This window comes from Thermobia domestica, chromosome 16, assembly GCF_964235325.1.
Source record: "Thermobia domestica chromosome 16, izTheDome1.hap1.1, whole genome shotgun sequence".
Taxonomy (NCBI): domain Eukaryota; kingdom Metazoa; phylum Arthropoda; class Insecta; order Zygentoma; family Lepismatidae; genus Thermobia; species Thermobia domestica.
In genome coordinates, this window is record NC_137469.1 from 126,978,358 (window position 1) to 126,998,929 (window position 20,572).

At 35.4% G+C, this 20,572-nt stretch overlaps 1 protein-coding gene across 3 annotated transcripts in view; it reads right to left on the bottom strand.

Annotated features, from left to right (window-relative positions):
- LOC145673400 (uncharacterized) overlaps window positions 1-20,572 on the bottom strand; it is a 537,699-nt gene that overhangs the window by 275,200 nt on the left and 241,927 nt on the right. For all 3 annotated transcript variants that reach the window (XM_081743063.1, XM_081743061.1, XM_081743062.1), the window contains 4 exons: window positions 11,883-12,114; window positions 7,725-7,856; window positions 5,667-5,888; window positions 1,804-1,964 (listed from right to left, as the gene is read on the bottom strand). In XM_081743063.1, coding sequence (XP_081599189.1) covers window positions 1,804-1,964; window positions 5,667-5,888; window positions 7,725-7,856; window positions 11,883-12,114 — 747 coding nt within the window. The remainder of the gene's footprint in view (window positions 1-1,803; window positions 1,965-5,666; window positions 5,889-7,724; window positions 7,857-11,882; window positions 12,115-20,572) is intronic.

Below are 20,572 nucleotides of genomic sequence, written 5' to 3' on the forward strand. Positions count from 1 at the left end.
GATCCATTACGAGAACCCTAAACGAAAAAAGGCCTGGGTGAAACCAGGTGAACCAGGTCCATCACAACTAAAACGAGATATTCACTGTGCAAAGGTTATGCTGTGCATATGGTGGGATATGAAAGGTGTGGTGTAATATGAGCTGCTGCAACCGGGTGAAACTATGAATGGAGAACGTTATCGACGACAATTAATGCGTTTGAAGCAAGCTCTGGCCAGAACACGACCAGAATGGGAGAACAGACATGATAAACTTATTGTTCAACATGATAACGCTCGCCCACATGTCGCAAAACCGGTCAAAACCTATTTAGAAAATGTCGGATGGGAAGTTTTACCCCACCCGCCGTATTCACCAGACGTTGCTCCTTCGGACTACTACTTGTTCGATTGCATGAACAACGATTTGATTGGACAGCGGTTTACTTCTTCAGAAGATATCGAAACATGGGTCTCTGACTGGATCGCTTCCAAGGATGAGGACTTCTTTCGCCACGGAATCCGTACATTGCCTGACAGATGGGCGAAAGTGGTGGCTAGCGATGGACAATATTTTTCTTAAGGTATTTATGTATTTTGTGTTTGTACTACAGCTTCAATGTGTGCGTACCAACCGCACGAATTAATTCCTAGACCAAATAGAAAAGAAGAAAAATACCAAATTGGAGCTGCCCCCATCCAGAAACACACAGGAGATGTGCTCCGCAACATAACGCACCACGCGACAATATGATATAAAGTAAACGTCGCAATATATCCTTTTATGTTGGAAACGGAAAGGATGGGCAGCACCAGGATATCAAGATATTTGATATGCTATAACACTGACTTGGTGGCTATCTTGAAAGCCGCGATCTTGGATATAGCGTAAGGTATTGAAATAAGAAGCGGGGTTTGTGATATATCAATGTAAGGTAAAATGCAAAAGAAAAACCTGAAGTGAGAGTCGATTCCGGACTCTGATTTTTATTAACCTAGCTGTACCTACAAAAGAAGTTTTACAATATTGTAATACAGTATTAGAAGCTTACAATAAAATGTTTCCGGAATGAAGAATGAGATATAATTTAATTTAATACCAAAGGAAACATGTTTTTGAATCTGTTTCTACGTTTATGGTATATTGATCTTGCCTTCTAGCTTCAACTTATACAACCTGCAAATAAACAATATGTATGACTTTCATGTATTATTTGGCACGGTGATTAGGCAACAACTAAAACGGCATTTCTGATATACTGAGCTGCACAACTTATATTTACTGGCAACTAATGCAGTGCTAGTTTGCAAACCAATCAAAATAGACAGCTCTGGACGAAACATAGAGCTTAAAAGTTCTAAATACTGTCAAAACAGTATTTTTAAGTTGTAGAACCCACTATAGGAAATCCAAATTGCCTTTCGAATAAGAAAATAAAAAAGTGAAACTTTCAGGTTTTTAAAAGCCTGCTTATTTTGAAATGAAAAAAAGTAATCCTTTTACATCTTTACATCTTGCATCGGAATTGTTCTTCTTCACGAGAAAACAACGAAGGCTGTGATGTAACATCATGTGTATGTTTACATGTTGATAAACGTTCTACATTGTGTTCTTGTAATAACTTTATTAGTATATATTGTTCCATTTAAATCGTGTAGCATTACAACAGTATTTGAAATCTGAAAGTTGAATGAAATAATGTAGCCTACGAGACTCGACAAATTTCTTGTCTCGAAGTACTTATAACGTTTCCGAGACGAGCCTAAAAGCATTCTCCTCTCGTGGCCAACACTAATCGCAAATTCTATATTTTATTGACCTACCTTAAAAGACGCAATTTTTTCCATTGTTTGAAAGGTTCTCTGTACGTATACCACGCCTTCGAGTACTTTCTCAGCCTATAACCCACATTTATGAAGGATTCTGAAAATTTTGGAATGTAAATGTCTTCCACATACCATTGATCTCTTAGTGTTCCTGTATCCTAAATAAGAGTGTTTAAAACATTATAATAAATAAACGTGTTTTAATATAAATAAATATTTCAATAAATACAAACTTGCAATAACACATTTGTTGTTAACAGTATCAACACTATTGTAATTTTCTTAAGACTATTGATCTATACGGAGGCCCAAAAGTAGGTATACAGTACAGTACAGTACTGATCAGCTCATTGCACTTTATATAATTTCTTATTGTTATTCATAGGTAGACTTAGTTTCTTTTGTATATCTTAAGCTTGGAAGAGCCGAAGCTAATAAACGCATGAACTTGAATTTTATACTTAATCAATGCAGGGATGTATACCTACTTTTGAGCCACTTTGTATATGAGGAGTTATTTTATTATGTACTTAGAAATGAACTCGAACTTAAAAACTTATTTTACAGATTTGATTTTTAAATCTGTTCCTTATTTTGAGAACATATTTGAGCAAAAATACGTACAGCACTTTATGTGATATCAGGAGATACAAAATATAGCCTACAATATTACAAGGGAGAAGAATCAACATCATACATGACAAATACAAGCGAGTTGTGCTTCATGTGTGAACGAAATGCTCAAACTAGAAGCAGTACACGAGTGTACATGTATAACTTTTTCGTGTAATAGAGGATAACATCGAAGATAGATTTTATTCCTCACACGCTGAATCCAGATGAAAATGTCCTTACTTGCAACCTGTTACTGTTTTCGTTATATGGGATTAACATTAAAACCGGAAGTGGTAATTGATGACTATCAATTCAAAAGCAAACTCCTTGGGAGTCGTAAAACGTTAACTTACATTTTGCGAGAGTTCTTCGAAATAGTCATTGTAATACTTCTAACATACAGCCAAAGTAACATTACTATCGTTGAACTCAGAATGTTAACGTGTCTTTACTTCACATATAAATAGTGTAATAAGAAATTGCGCATAATGTGTCTCATATTTACTTCAGTAGACAATTTCAGATACTTCAATGTGCAGAGACCTACAACGTTCTTCGAATAAATTAAAATTAAATTGTTTAACTAAACAAGTAAGCTTTGAAATTATTTAATAGCAGCTAGACATTTGAAGACAGAAGCAAGAGTGCAAAGAAAAATAACTATGCACTGAGTAGATTGGACCTGCTATTAGAAGCTGTATGGATAAAGTTCCTATCAGAAACTTTTAAAATCTACTTAGTTCAATTAGATGCGAAGCGATTATTTTGTAATGTCTCATAGATGTAACCTATTCCTCTCGTAAATCAAGAATGGATAATTCTTTGGAAACCATTCTCCATTCTCATCTCCAGATCATATTGGATGTTAGTAGAACTAAAAGGTTTTACCACGTAATAGTATGTTACACGTATATTGATATTCATATCACCTATATGACAAAGGGCCTATCCAATTTGCCATAAGAGGGCCGCAGTGGCTCAGTGGTAGAGCGTTCACCCGGGTTCGATCCCAGCCCCCGCTAAGTGAACATTGTGGTGGAGAAACATCGTGTGCGTGGGTTTTCCCGGGATTCTCCCGTTTCCTCCTACTTTTTCCATTCCACCATTTCATTCATTACTCATCATCACCGTCTCCTTTAGCCTAACCATCGTGGGACGTAAAACTCAAAGATTTCATTTTATTTCCAATTTGCCATAAGGACTATACTGTGGCACGTGATTACGTCATAAATGGAGTCTGGAGATTTCAAGTCCAGATGTGAGATATTTCAAGCACGTAGTCTCCGCTTGTGGCGCCTGGGTAATTCCAAGAAGATGTATATATAAATACTTTATTATTGAGTTTACTCTTGACAATGTTCTATCCATATTTACGATACCTGCTATATATCGTTTTTAAGATATTCATTAAGTCTTTGCAATAAGCTTTCAATTAGCCTTATTATAGTTTTTGAGAAAAATGGACGACCTCATTCTTTCATCGATTTTCAATTGACTTTAATGTTCATGTTTTGTATTTTTTTATTATGTTCCATTCATTTTAGGACAATTACTTTTTGAATGTAGAATCTATATGATCTGCTCTATACTTAAGCTGATTTTCAGCCATCTCCCTCTTTAGGTTTTTGACATAAGTGAAAGAATTATTTGTTTTTCATTGATTTTCTGTTGAAATTAATGTTAATGTTTCATGCTTTTTTGACTATGTTCCATCCATTTTAGGTCAATTTGCTTCTCGAATATAGAATCTATATAGTCTTTCCTACATTTGAGCTGAATTCCAGCCATCTCCCCAAAGTCTGTCCACATTGCAAACGGATAAGCTCTTTAATTAATATGTGATGAATTCTTAGAAATAGTATTGATACTGCCAATTTCTTCGAGTTTTCTATAGGAAACAGTAATAAATTAAACAGCTTACAATGTCTTAAGAAAAGGATAATCTAAAAGTAAAAAAAATATATATATTTCCCTTCTCTTTGCTGGCGAAAGCATCAAACTTCACGAACAGCTCTATAAAGTGTCAGAATATTGGCTTTATATTGTAAAGGAATAATTCAACATTCTCATAGTCAACCTATAGATGGCAAAAGGTTTCGATCATTTAACAGTGACTGCAAATGCAATTAACTGGAATCAATTCACTGAGCATTCCGCAAGAGTATGAGCTGAAAGAGATACCAACACGGTATACGGTCAGTACCACGATTAGTCCATTGATGTGTTTGCATTATTCTTTGACAACGAAAGTATGTTGCTCGAAAGCTTATCATGCCATTTATTGGTTGACCTTGTTTATGCCAGTCTCCTGTTGGCATGGAGACTTGAAATGTCAGTTACCAGTGAAGAATAGTTTCTTTAACTGCAAAACAAGAAAACTATAACCCTTTACTTGCGAATAGTTCTTTTCTTAACATCCTGCAAAGAATTGGAAAATTTTTGGGAAATGCTAAACATGTTTAAGCACTAAGATATGATATATATATCTTACTGTCCTTCAAAGCAGTCTCCTCTCGCAGGTATGCAACGCTCATCTCGCTTGTACATGTCCTGGAAACTTTTTGACAAGTCTTCTTTCGAGATGGTGCTCAAGAGTCTCATAACGTTTCGTTGGATGCCTGGAATATCGTCAAATCTCTCTCCTTTCAACGAGAGTTTGAGGCGTGGGAACAGGAAGAATCGAGGATTCAGATCTGGCGAGTATGATGGATGGTGAATTTGCACTACCCCCTTTTGGGCCACAAGTTGTCTGATAAGCTTCAGATAAAACTTCAAATTGATCCTTTATTCGTTCACTTTTTTGTTACCAGTTTGGAACCGGACACAATAACACTGACTTGGTATAACGCGTCTCACACAGACAACAATTGACTCACAACCGAACAACGGTGGGTCCACAATGGCGGCACCTGTCGCTACTTGCGTGGAGTGTTTAATTGCGCTAGTGTTGCCAGGTTGACCACAGCGACTTCATTCACAAAACTTTATTGTCTGAGATTATGTATAAGAACTTAATTGTTCTTATATTATTATTTTAAAGTATAATTAAGAGTTACAGTTTTATTACTTCTGGAGATTTACAGGATGAAAATGAAGCTACTTATAAGTATTCTCAATAAGTAGACAGTGACGCACTCTTAAGCTTATAACAAAAGGCTTCTATTGTATAACACTTAAGGTTAGGTCATTTGGTAGTAGGTCATATGGTACCATCTAATATGAAAATAATGACACGATTAGCTTACCGGATAATCATTGGTTTCTGCCAGTGCTGCATTAATACATGTTTGCTCTGATTCGTATCGTGATAAGATGACTCTTAAATCTTGTACTTTTATAACGTAGATATAGCAATCTGTTACTGTAACAACAGTATTTATTTGAGGAATTTCCAACATTGATTCAATGATATTGAAACAAGCAACTCCATGTATAACATGTTCGATTTCGCTCAGTCCAGCTTTCACCTGAAAAGCCAAATAAAATATGTTTTAATTTTTCATTATGAGTAATTGGTATCAAGATATTGCTACATATTTATGTCAATTTTGTCAATGCCTAGAACCATGTTCAGTGCAATATATAGTGGCAAACAGCTCTTTATTACAATTTGCTTGGAAAACAAAACTTACTTCATGAACCAGTACGATTTATGATTGTTTGGTTGGGTAGAATTTCGCGTCCCTTCCAGCAACAACCTACATGAAACGTGGAACTACAGCTTAACGTGAGATCCAAAGCAGTGAGCTTCTACCGGGTATTGAATTTAAAACTCTTGCTCGATAGATTCGTACGCTAACCATATACCCAAGAGATAACTCAATATAATTTATTATTTGTTGATTTTTTATTGCTTCTGGGACATTGTTCTACAATATACTTTTAAAAAATGCATGTCACAGACATTGAATAGTTACTTAATTATTATATGTTTCTTTTGATGAACTAATCAACCCACGAAAATTAATATTCGGAATTTCTGACAGGAAAAAATACTAATCAGCCACTTAGAGAGTGCAATATAGTTAGCAAAGAGTGAGGCATGAAGCTTAATTTTAACTGATTTACTGCAGATAAGATGTGTGGTGCAAGACAAGTACATTAAATTTTGCATGCTAGGTTTCTCGATATTTACTTCCAAAAAGTTAAATTTCATTCAAAGTTAATTTAAGAACATCTCTAAATATTTTTTGAAAAATTATATCTATTTCACTAATCATTTCCTTATTGCCGTGTAAAACATTTATGCTGGACAACATGGTAATATATAACTTAACACTGGTGATGTTAAAGTGTTGAAAAATAAGAATTCTTTCACGAATTGTCTCATTCTTCTACAAATTCGAAATTCAATCCAAATTGTGGTAGATGACCGCCATACACAAGGACTTTAATTCTCGTCAGGGCATTGTGAAGCTCTTCGACCAGGACAGGAGTGCGTCCTTAGGGAGCAGCTGGATCGCGAAAAGGATCAGTAATGTAAAGAAACATTCACCAACTTGTGCTAGGTGACAATTACAAGTAGCAATTATATCACAGATCTATATTATATACTTTAATGTTGTTTTGGTACAGAAACACATTGTCTGCTATAAACATTATTCCATTAAAAATTTAGTATACAGATTATTTTTTATTTCATTTTATTTTAATTTTTCGCGAACACTGCACTCTTAATGTAGAAAACATTCCAATTCGTTTCACGTTTCTTAAAATTTCCTACAATATTTTTACTGTTGTATCCCGATTCTGACCTACTGTGAGTTTCTCACGCTATAAACAAATGGATTATACTACAGTGTACCGAGATCTCAGGTAGATTTACGTATCAATTCCTAATTTAATATTTGTCGTTTAACTTAGTCGCTTGCAGAAATTTGCTTCTTATGAATTCCCTCTTCTATGCAGAGTATTAGGTTTACATGCAACTACATTTTTTAAAATGTGGTGTCCTTTTACTTAACCAGTGTGTTTACTCTCAACCTATAATGACAGAAGTATACTTTCTGGGAATTGAGTTTTATACATTAACTTATAAACTTCGTTTTAGACGCTGAATGTGCACAGACTATTCTTTATTATCATAATAAGACACAATGTCATTCTAATTTGAACATGTAATCGTTTAGAAGACCATTGATTACTTTCCATGTCAAAACATGTATCACTTTTATTTATAAATTCAAAAGTACAGTCAAGTGATGATTTGAAGTTACTTCGTGTTCCAAAGATTTTTACAATATATCAATTTACCTATATTGATACATTCAACATACTCCAGATTTATCGAACCGCCAGATTACCTTGACATAACCTCTGTCCACTATAATGATATTGTCGCTCATAAAACCAGTGTATGCAAGTATCTCAGTAGGTGGTACCAGATAATACACTGCTTTCTTTGCTACATCCAACACAAGCTCCCTCGAACATTTCTATAAAATAAACATTATCTCGTTATGGTTACATTAATTTATGATAGTTTGTAAAGCATTACATCTCTAAAGATCTTAGGAATAAGTATTATTAAAATGAAATACGGTAATATTTTTTTTCTATATAAAAATATTACGATGATCACTATGTTACAGTACTTCGAAAACCCTACATATATAAAACTAAAAGTATGTTTGTTTGTTCTCTATTCAAATTTGCACCGTTGAACCGTTTAACCCTTTAACTGGCACAGTTTTCTGGACATGTGTTCTCTCAGGTGGCAGACGTAGTATTACGTCCTAGCCACAAGAACCGTAGAACTATGAAACAATGATGTATATTTCAACAAAGAACAATAGCACACAACAACAAACAAGAAAAAAACGCTACAAAGACGTCCCCGCCTCACCAACACGTTTGCTACTGTATTGAAATGCAGTTTCTGTTTCTCTTATCTCATCAGCAGCAAAATTTTTCTTACGAGCAATAATGTGCCATTTGGTATTCCAACACCCAATGTCGTTTCCATGTTATGGCAATTCAGAGCCATCCATTAATTTCTTTCCGATTTAAATGTAAGAAAAGTTTTCAAGATAGACCTTCGTCATTGCAACTGAACATTAGTGACTTCTTAGTCAAGACGTAGCACTACGTCGTAGCCATTTCCACTGCGCATATGCCTTAACGTAGTACTACGTCATAACTAGTTAAAGGATTAAAGTGAATTTTAGAACATAATCAGTGTTTGCCACAAAGTTGGATTTTCTTTTGTTATTTAGATTAAAAATCATATTCTAAGGAGGGTAAAGGTTCAACATTTATACCAAATTATAGTACTTCACAAGTGCTTCAAATCAAATGAAGCTAATATGTTATCTCCCTACTGAAAATAACGACACGTGCCTCTTCTTTTTTAAAATTCATCTTTAAAGTACGTCTGAGAGGATTTTCTTTAATATTTGGGATTGTTTTCCTAATATTTTCTCGAAATTGACAAACGTTATGGTAATATACGAAAATTGCAGATATTTATATAAATTGGGTCAACTGCATTCCATTTCATGTATAAGAGATCCCAACAGTTCCAATTTGAGGGGTTATTCACCTATTTTATCCTCCTAGACAGTGTTTCAATTGCATTATATGTTTATTTGGGTTAGTATCATACATGGGTATGGGTTCATTCACTTTGAGAAGACACGGATATATTGATGCATCCCTTTTAAATTTTGAGATATGTTCAAAGGACTACCTCTCAAATTTGGTTGTTGTCAAAACGTTTTCTGGGACATAAATACATAGCTATGTAAATTTGATTTTTTTTTTATATCGAACCCTTCTATACGTAGAAACCAGTGTTGAAAGAAAAAACAGTTTTTTGAAACAGAACAAAACATGTGTTTAGAACATGAAAAATATATTCAAAACGTTTTAAACATGTTTTACAACACAAACGAAAAAAACATGTTTTAAACATTTTGAACAGTTTAAAACATGATTTTTAAAATATGTTTTAAAATCGTGTAATAACTTATTTGTTAAGACGTTTTGCACTTTACTTGCAACAGATATTACAGATTCATCCTGTATATGCAGTTTAGTACAACATTCATTACAAAAGTAAAATCGTTTGACTAGAAATTGGCTTCTGCATAGTTGTTTTAAAAAGAATTTTGGTTAGCCATATTGAATTCAGGATGATTTAATATTTATTAAATAGTTTATTATTGATAGTTTATTAGTGATAATGCACCTTAATACACCGGTACCAAATTTCGTTTTTGTGGTACTAGCGGTTTTGGAAATGAATTCTGAGTGTCCATATCGGATTCAAAATGCTTATTTTCTATTTCTGTAAGCTAATACTCATAACGCGCCTTTTTTTCTTACATAATTATTTCATTTGTGTAATGCCAGTGGTTTGCAAAATGACTTTCGAATGACAATGGGATTAAACTTGGCATCCTTTGCGGCATTTTGCTCAAATAATTGGATTGTTATCGGAATTGTACATAACTGTGCATGATGTTTACTGACTTCGTCACCTGGTTGTATGGTAGTATGGTAGTTTTCTTATCTGATGGACTTTAAGTCACTTTAATGAATTTGCTCCAAATAATGTACTTTTTTCTTCGCGTAAAACTCATGTTAAACGATTCCAAGTTGTATGGAGACAGATAACCAATATGTAGTGTATCAATGAATGTCTGTGATATTTAATTTCAGAACCGCAATTTTGCGAAGAACCCTTTGTTTTCTGAATACAACACAAAAACCTGTTTTCATGATAATTCTATTATTTATTATTTCATATCATTTGTACAAGTAGTCCAACGGTCGACTACGACACTTTCTCGCAAGTTAACAGATAAGCATTCAAACAACACAGTAAACTCTAAAAACAAGAGAAAAAAGACAAAAATAAATTGTAGAGCCCCACATTGACCTGCTGTAGCTACGAGAAATCAAAACATTCACATAGGAACAAAATAGTCTCCTGACTGAGGAACACTTTTGACAATTTCTTTCTCTGGCAATTTTTTTTTTCAAAAATAAAAAAGAAACGTATAATTAAAACCAGACTTAAAATACAGGAATTTAAACAAAATGTATAAAACATATTGTTTTATACATACAACATGAATTGTTTAACATGACATAAAACAAAATAAATTGTTTAAAACAAGTTTCAATCATTTGTCTTAAACATTTTCTTTTTAACAAAACAACCCTGTTAGATATCTACAAGAAAAAATACACGTAAGGCACACTTAATATTATGGTGGAATTGAAATTCGCAGAAGGTGTGAATTTTTAATATTTTCTCTCAATGTTCATAAGGTTTTATTGTAATTGTAGTTCTAAATCTCCATAAGATAAGGGTTTGTTGTAACACATGATGATATAGATAAAATACAATCGTTTATTCTCTTGAATATTGTATGGGTGCAATGACATATATTTCTTTCTTTATTTTACTTTTTAAGGGTGTACTGAAATTATTGAAATTTTAAAAGGTAAAAGCATCATATCCTACGAGTTACACATTCCAACATCACACATTTGTATACGGGGTTCTATATATATATATATATATATATATATATATATATATATATATATATATATATATCCCAGGCGTTTGTTTAAATGGCCAAATGATAATGATAAACGAAGGATAACAATTTATCCATTCTAAGATGAATCTTTACTGTTTGGAGTGTTTTGCCCAATGAACACTATATAACACTGATATTATAATTAGTTGTGTGCATAATGTATTTGCTTATTACGTACTGCGTACAAGAAGAAACAAAACACTGATCATACATGAATTAGAAATTCCAACCGAAAGTAGGCTGTAGGCTCAAATCTTGAAAATGGTGTGAGATATTGAAAAATATCTCCCCTTCATCATACCCCTTGCCGATTTTTATCAAGACGTTTTTCAGTTCTGTTTGTAAAGGAACATGTAAAAATGTTGTGAGAAATTACAAGAAGATTCATGTTTATATTTGAATGATGCGCTGTGTAAAGAGTGCAGGTTTAGCTAATACTTCATATATAATCAATATTATTGGCGGAAAGTTATGCGCGTATTTGGTGAATTCTGATTGGTGGAACTCTACATTTGATTAACTCCAAATTTTGGATTTTAAAAGATAAGTAATTATTATAACCTATTAATACACATTACCAATGTCAAATTTTGACTTGGATTGTAATCAAAAAGCAAAACTTGGTAATTGTTCACTATGACTCAGGTATATATATCGTAAATGTGAATGGCTTAGCTTGTGTCGTTTCATATGTATAAAAAAAACTTAATTAATTTGGAGATATAGACCGAATTTATCATCTTAACACTTTGAAGTTTAGGAGAGCTAACCGTCTACAATCATTAGACTGGAGGATCCATGCCTTTGTTTCAGAATGTCACACTTTGAACTTTAAGGATTGTAATCTGTAGTCATTGCTGCACTATATACGTAGTTTATCAACATGATATCTAAAGAATACATTACCCAAAAGAAAGGAATATCCTCAAGGCTCTTGACAACAGTTAATAGTAATATTTCATTTTGAATGGACGGCGTCATTACATCTGTTATAGATTTGGTCTCCAGAAACCTCACCCCTTGATCGTATTCCCACTGAAACTCGAGAAATCTTTGCACTCTCCACTGATAATTTTCGGACAAATTTCGTTCCTTGAAAATGTGTACCAGGTCTCGAACAATATCTTCAAATCTCGTTCTGTGAAAAAAATTCAACTATTACAGTCTTTTGTGTACTCAACAATTTCTAAATTTACATAATGAAACAATGTTGACAACAGAAGAACATGTTCCTAAACATAGGGACATTTAGAAATTTGGTAACTATAAGAATTCTTAAATTGGTACAAAACGTATGGATCTTTTTTTTTCAAAAAAGGAAAATAAATAGAAATGAAATCCAATTAATCACCACACTGCTAATAATTGGTCAATGTCACTTGGCTTCATACTATTTTGACAAGTTGTAATTGTGTTTGAATTACTAACCCTGATTTGATGCATTCAGATTCTTACTTTCGAAAAGAGGGAAGAAAAATACAAAATAATTTGAGTTGACTGTAACGAATTTCCTCTTTGTTCACTCACAGTAAAACGAAAGAAACAAAATGTGATCAAGGACTTTTAGAATTCATTTTTATACTTTTGAATTTATTACTACTTTCCTGAAGGCATTAGACACAGACTGAAAAACGTTGGGCATAATATATCAACGCATATCTCTCTACAAAGAAAATAATTCTAAAAGATCCTTTCTTATTCACGTAATTCGAGCCAAGTACTAAATGAAAGATGTCTACGTGCATCATAGGTAAGATTTCAATGTTTGCACTTATACGTAATGTACAGGAAACAATATTAGCATCCATAAAGCATTTCTGGTTATTAAACATACATGTTACATACGTATTTTGTGTCAGAAATTTATTTACTATGCCATTATATTGAATGGTAATGTAATCAGTATTAAATTAAAATTTCCGATTAATAAACGATTTAACACTTTAAACGATTTTATATATATATATATATATATATATATATATATATATATATATATATATATATATATATACTCGTGCTCATAAATTAAGGATAATGCGGATACATGGGGTCAAACAACGCTCTGGTGGGTGGTTTTTGGATGGAAATCACCTCGGGGTATGACCATGCGGTCCATTTGTCCATTCGGTGCGGTGCATGCGATGCGGTCGTCGCACGGTGGCGCTGGCAGCAGTCCAAATACGCAGAGGTGTATTGGTGCATGTCAGAGTGCGGTGCGGCGTTTAAATGTGCAGATGTTGTCAGACGTGCTAATGGTGACTGTGTGTTGAAAATGGCACAAAGAACACATATTGATGGCGTTATGAGGGGTAGAATAATAGGGCGACTGGAGGCTGGTCATATACAGCAGGTCGTAGCACGGGCCCTCCGTGTACCACAAAGTGTGATCTCAAGATTATGGCAACGATTCCAGCAGACAGGAAACGTGTCCAGGCGCTACAGCACGGGATGCCCAAAGGGTATAACACTGCAAGAAGACCGATATCTCACCATCAGTGTCCGCAGACGGCCACGGAGTACAGCAGGTAGCCTTGCTCGGGACCTTGCCACAACCACTGGAACAGTTGTCTCCCAACATACAGTCTACAGACGACTGAACATACATGGTGTATTCGCCCGGAGACCTGCGAGGTGCATTGCACTGACCTCTGTTCACAGGACAGCCCGTAAAGCCTGGTGTCAAGAACTCAGTACATGATCAATGGAACAGTGATCCCAGGTTATGTTTACGGACGAGTCCAGGTATAGTCTGAACAGTGATTCTCGCCGGGTTACCACCTGGCGTGAACCAGAAACCAGATACCAACCCCATAATATCCTTGAAAGGGACCTGTATGGAAGTAGTGGTTTGATGGTGTGGGGTGGGATTATGATTGGTTCGCGTACACCCCTGCATGTCTTTGACAGAGGAACTGCAACAGGTCAGGTGTAGCGGGACGTCATTTTGCATCAGTATGTTCGCCTTTTCAGGGGTGCAATGGGTCCCACCTTCCTCCTGATGGATGATAACGCACTGCCCCACCGAGCTGCCATCGTGGAGCAGCACCATGAAACAGAAGATATCAGGCGAATGGCGTGACCTGCCTGTTTTCCAGACCTAAACTCCATCGAGCATGTCTGGGATGCTCTCGATCGACGTATTGCTGCACGTCTTCAAACCCCTAGGACACTTCAGGAACTCCGACGGCACTGGTGCAAGAATGGGAGGCTATACCCCAGCAGCTGCTCGACCAGCTGTCGACCTCCAGAGTATGCCAACCCGTTGTGCGGCCTGTGTACTTGTGCATGGTGATCATATCCCATATTTATGTCGGGGTACATGCGCAGGGAACAGTGGCGTTGTGTAGCATATGTATTTCTCAAATTATGATCAATACCATGGATACCGTGGATATCATCAATACCGTGGTACCGATATGTTTCGTTTGTTCGTATGTTGTGTTCACTATGTGCCTATGCTGTTAGCGCCAGCTTTGTTTAGTGCCACGTTGTGCAGTACCGCAATATGCAATTACCCTTAATTTTTGCGCATGAGTATATATATATATATATATATATATATATATATATATATATATATATATATTTAAATCAAACTTGGTACCCACATTGCTTACAGTCTGTAAAAGAGTACTCTTTCGATAATACCCACAAGCACATTTAGGGGAATGGGAAGGGGATCATATAAAAATGATCGGGAATGACCGATACTAGTGATAAATCCATAATTTTCGGGGCTCATAAATTGGTTGGTGACAGTTTTCATGCTCTTTAAGTAGAAGTTTATCATCTAGTAAAGGTGAGACCACCCAGCGACCTCTAGAAACCTCTCGAGGAGTAGGAGGGATGACATATAAGAATGATCGAAAGTGGTCGATATATACATCGAATTGGTAGTTTTTGTCGTCGCTGAAATGAACAGTGCACTGCCCACAGTGTTTAAATCCATATTCAGTCTCAATTTGTACTCTTGAGTGTAGGGAATGGAGACATGTAAAAATAATTTAAAATAGCCAATATCAACACCGTTCGAACTAGCCGAGAGCGATCAGCAGTGTCTATCGGCTCTAGCACATGAGCAACTTCAAATGCGATATTAGGGTTTGCATATTCGGAAACTAGCGCGTTTAAATGAAGGTACTCAACAAGAAAGAAGATTCCTCGATGTCAGCTGCATACACTTCCTGCAGAGAAATCGCTGCTGTGGTGATTTCTTCGGTACTGAAGTTTCATAGATTTGTTAAGAAGGAAACATATGCTGAGAAATTCATTGTGGATCGCCATTCTCTTGTTCAATTCGGAAAACTTTCAATAACCACAACAAAGGTTCCTTGAAGACGATGATCTAGATCATATATGTCCTTTTCCTCTTCTGATTCATCAAAGAATTTCTTCCTCTTTCTTAATCTTTTAGGCCTGTTGAAACCACCAGTTTCAAGAACAGTCTGGACAGTCTTTAGTTTTTTCTCACCGGCCATCTTATATAACTTAAACATACCTTTCAGTTCATCCACAAATGTAGTGAGAGATGTGTTACAAACTCACAACTGTAGCCACAGTCATATTATTGGATTGTATCTTTTCACTTACAGAATTAAATCTACTGAGAATGTCTTTCCATGGGTTCCTGTCACCATGCTAGGGCTCGTCCTCAGGTTGCGGATCGAGGAGAAGGCCTCCAGATAGAGAGGTTAGCTGCGAATATACAGAAAAAGCAGTCACGGACAGACGACTAGGAGTGTCCTCCAGCTTGTGGGTTTGGGTAAGGCTAACAACCTCATACTGTCAAAAAAGGTACTTGTTCAGAAACATTCACAAAAGCCTCGAACAAGGTCTGACAAATTGGCACGACCTCAGCAAAAGAAAATGGACATGAGATTTGGAACATGGAATATTAGAAGTCTTTATAAGACAGGTGCGTTAAAATCCGTAGCGAATGAGTTAGAGAAATACAGGATGGACCTAGTAAGAGTTCGGGAAGTTAGGTGGGAACGAAATGGATCTGTTAATTCCGGAAATTTTACGTTCTTTTACGGGGAAGGAAATAAAAACCATCAATTACCAACAGGGGTTTTCGTTCACACACGAATATTATCAGCAATTACGCGGGTTGAATTTGTTACTGACACACTTTCTTTTATTACTCTTAAGGGCCGATATTGGTGTGATATTATTGTTTTAAATGTACATGCCCCAACAGAAGATAAGGATGGCGATATAAAAGACAGTTTTTACGAAGAAGTGGAACGGATATTTGACCAACTCCCGCGATACCATATGAAAATTCTATTAGGGATTTCAATGTAAAGGTAGGACGAGAGGATATTTTCAAACCGACTACAGGGAACGAAAGTCTGCATAAGGAAAGTAATGACAACGGTATGAGACTCGTGAACTTTGCAACATCCAAAAACCTAATCGTGAGGAGTACAAAATTCCCACATCGCGATGTTCATAAATACACATGTATCGTCATCCGCAAAAAAAAAAAAAAAAAAAAAAAAAAAAAAAAAAAAAAAAGTTCGCATATACTGCAACTTCCACATTTTTATTAATAACTCAGTATTCTTACTATATTATAGCTTCTTTGTGCTTTCCTTAACAAAGCAGTGTAATAATGAATAATTATTTATTATTTTGGAGAAGAAATAAAGCAAACTAAGAAAATTATAAGCAACAAACCATTATTCTTATGAAACCTTAGTTTGTCAAATAATTACGCGAAGAATATCCCGCGGGAAATTACAGAGAAAATGACACAGTGCACAGGTATTAGGAACACTCAGTAACACGTGAAGCTATTGAACAGAAACATGAACTGAACAGTCAACTACGTATTTCTGCCTTCAATATGCAAGTCACACTTCATGAACAGTTCCAACATGCAAAATCTGTCAATATCTTCAGTTGAAATTACTGATATAGGGAGAAAATGACTATTTAAAACTTCTACTGTGAACCTGCGCTTGGAGCGATATATTAGCATTATTACAACCTGTTCTTCCATAAGTTGTCTCGGTAGTCAAGCGAGTTTAGTAGTGCACTTGAAATTGTGGCATCGGAGGGCGGCAGTTCGAATCTGCCTCTGAGAAGTTTCTCTTTCTCAATATATGCAAACATTTCTCTAAATATAAAGTTCTGTTTTGAAGTGCTTGAAAAAAACAAAATCAGATGAACTATCACGTTTGTAAGCCCAGTTACATTTATTCATCCTGTAATCATTTATACACGAAGACGCTAAACTGAGAAACGTTAACATTGTTATAATTTGAACAGATATCTGATTTGAATACCAACCTTAACTTACACTTCCAAAATGAAAATTATTCATGTTCCTGATACCTATTGTAATATGGTATATATGTAGAGAGAGAGAGAGAGAGGTGTATATGTAGGGAGAGAGAGAGAGAATGTGAGAAGATACAAAACAATATGTGCTGGTATTTTTAATTACAACGTAAAAAGTTATTGTAATTCATAATCTGGATTTTTTATAAAGCGATTTGAACGCTTCAAGCGACTTAACGTTCATAAAGATTTTTTCTTGAAGTTTTTGTAAATAATGTCGCAAATAGTCCGATACTTTGTAGTATGTGCCAAAGAAATAAATGCATGTTTTTAGCAGGATAGTATTGTCCACCTTTTGCTTCTGTTGATGGTATAAAAATAATGTTGAGTTGATTTTAACATCCCTTTCAGCAGCGAGGCTATATGATACGTTTACCTACTGATTAGTGTGGAATCCGAACCATATGAACTCACACTCGAGAATCGAACCGGCTCTCTTACGTCAAACGTGTGTGCGCTAATCGCTTAGCTACGAAAGAACTCGGTATGAAACTAAAATACCACACATTACCCCATAATACTTCACTAACAGATTTATGTTTTATGATCAGTTAAAATAGTATTTCTGGACACCGTAGCGAAAAATGTAATTGCTTTTTCAAGCACTGTACGAAAAATACAAAGAATAAATACAATAAAAACGAAACAAGGAAAATGATTCAAAGTAAAGTGCTTTGTCTGTTTGGAATAAATCACTCAATGTATTACAAGTACATATCTCGCGCATTTCCAGTAGATCTATTAAAACGCGCTGGCTTTATAAATTGGCTGCGTGGTCTAAGCTAGTATGTGCGTTTGTGGTGTACAGGGTCTCGGGTTCGATTCCCGGTGGAAGAACGTTTGGAATTTTAAATGTTCTCGATGTGTCTGTGTTTGCATCCCTATCATTCAAGGTTACTGTAAAACGTGTATAACCGAGTAGGAAATATACACACATTACTGATAAGGGGAAAGCAGACTTTGGTAAGTTAACTTCAGGCCACCTTTCGCGACGTAACTTAAGAAGAAAATAAGTGGGATTAGCGAGGCGCTTGAAATGACTGTAATGATGATTGACGGTTCGGTTCCCAGTCCGGTTTTCTTTCAATATAAGGATGTTTTATTTTTTCTAAATATAACGATATATATTGAACATTTGAACTGGTTATAAAATCAAAATCAGATAAACTGTCAGCTTTCAAACCTCTGTCACTTTTATTCACCATCTATTTGCATACGAAGATGACGCTGTTCATATGTGTCAATTAGTTCAGAATTGGTTCTCGCAGCAGGCTGATTTAGAGGTCCTAGATTGGCCACCGCGTGGAGCCGATATGAATATAATTGAGACAATATGGGCAAAGGTCAAAAAAGTGATGAAGGAGAACTGGCAGAACTGGCCTAATCCGCCTCCATCCACAAAAAATCAACTATGGGAAATCGTTGAAAACAGCTGGGAGGAAGTCGCCCTTAGTGAACTCTTTCTCCACAGACTTACCGAGAGCATGCCCAGAAGGCTCCAGACAGTCATCGATGTAGAACGTCATTGGACCTGCTATTAAACACTTATATATAAACAGCCCTTTTCAGGACTACGTATCTTCTTCCATTTTTTGAATGCCAATGAAAATGTATCTACGTCACTTTCACCGTTAAACAATGAAAATGGTAAAATATAATAGCAGTGGACAAGACTCAATCCTGCGAACTTGTGTATTGTAATCTCTCACTTATCCCCTGAGCCACGAAGTAACACGTGGAAATCTTTCTTGCAAAATATATTAGTAGTTCACAACAACACACCCTCTTTTATGTAATTCCTATGCCCCTTGCTGCTATTGATGGCGTGAAAACAAAATGCTACACATTACCCTATACCATTTCACCAGTAGATTGCTGTTTTCTGGTCAGTTAAAACAGTATTCCTGGATACCTAAACGAAAAACGTATTTCTTTTTCATGTATTTTACGAAACACCTAAAGAGCAAACAAAATAAAAACGAAAAAACAAACAAAAAGATTCGATGTAAAGAGCTTTGCCTTTATCGAACAAACCACCCAATGCATCAGTGTCATTCCAAACAATGTCCCCCTGATATAATGAATAACATCATGTACTAAAGATCACGAGTTCTTCAGATCAAATCCAGCTTGTCATATGGTTTTGTTTTCTTCACCACAATAGAAGGTTTTTTTAAAAAATTATCCAGTCATGTGAGAAAAGCAAATTTTGCAGAAATATAATATTTCGTTTTTAGAGGCGTATTAGCACGAAGAAATAGTTTTATTTCTTGCAATCCAAACCATTAAGAATGAGCTAATAAATAGCGATTATAGGTCTTTTGATAAGCACCATTCAGTGTGTTGTTGTCGGCAACGTTACTTTTTTTCGTTTGCGCGCATCACATTCTGTTTTTCAATGACTTCTAATGCTAAATTTTAATCAGCTATTACTTCTTTCGTCGTGTTCACTTCCACCTGCAATGTTAAATTTAGGCATATTTGACTATCCTCTAATTTGTATCGAAGTTTTGTCAAGTTTCTAGTGAACGTCAGCTAACCATTTTCTTCCAAGTACTAAATGTATTCAAATATTTATTACAAACGGTTGATTGATTTCCCGTGATGCTCGGACAGACAATCACGATGTCATTTTTACATATTGACCGCCTTATTTGGAACTTGACCCATTTCCTCCTCTAAAGTGGGTTTGTAAGGACAACGGAAGATTGACTTACATATTTTAAAATAAGATGTTTATGTTTATCTGTTCCTCTTATGATATATGTGTTAATGAATGACAAAAACCCGACTGGACCAAATGCTAAATACCGTATATTAAAAAGATAATTTCAAGTGCTTCATCCGTTTTGCTGTGAAGACAAGACACAACCTCGATGTCATCATTCTTAAATATTGAGCAAAAATGATACAAATTACCCCTCTTCTCCAATTAGTACCTAAATTTCTAAACACGGTCGGACACTGCACACTTGTTTTAAATAAGGAATTTATGTATCAAATTTCATCTCACAAACGTGAAAGATTCTATTTTTGGAGTACGTTTTTACCCCTCCTCGGTTACACAGAGAAAAATCAATTCTCCCGACAGCGGCATATTGTACAAATATACGGTATTCTCTTGCTTACTATAGAAATCAGTACGGAGCATACGTTATCCGTATGCTACATAGGTACTGCCCTTACATGTTTCATCATGCCTTTGCAGGATGTCTGACATCTAACAGTTTTCCGTATATCACATA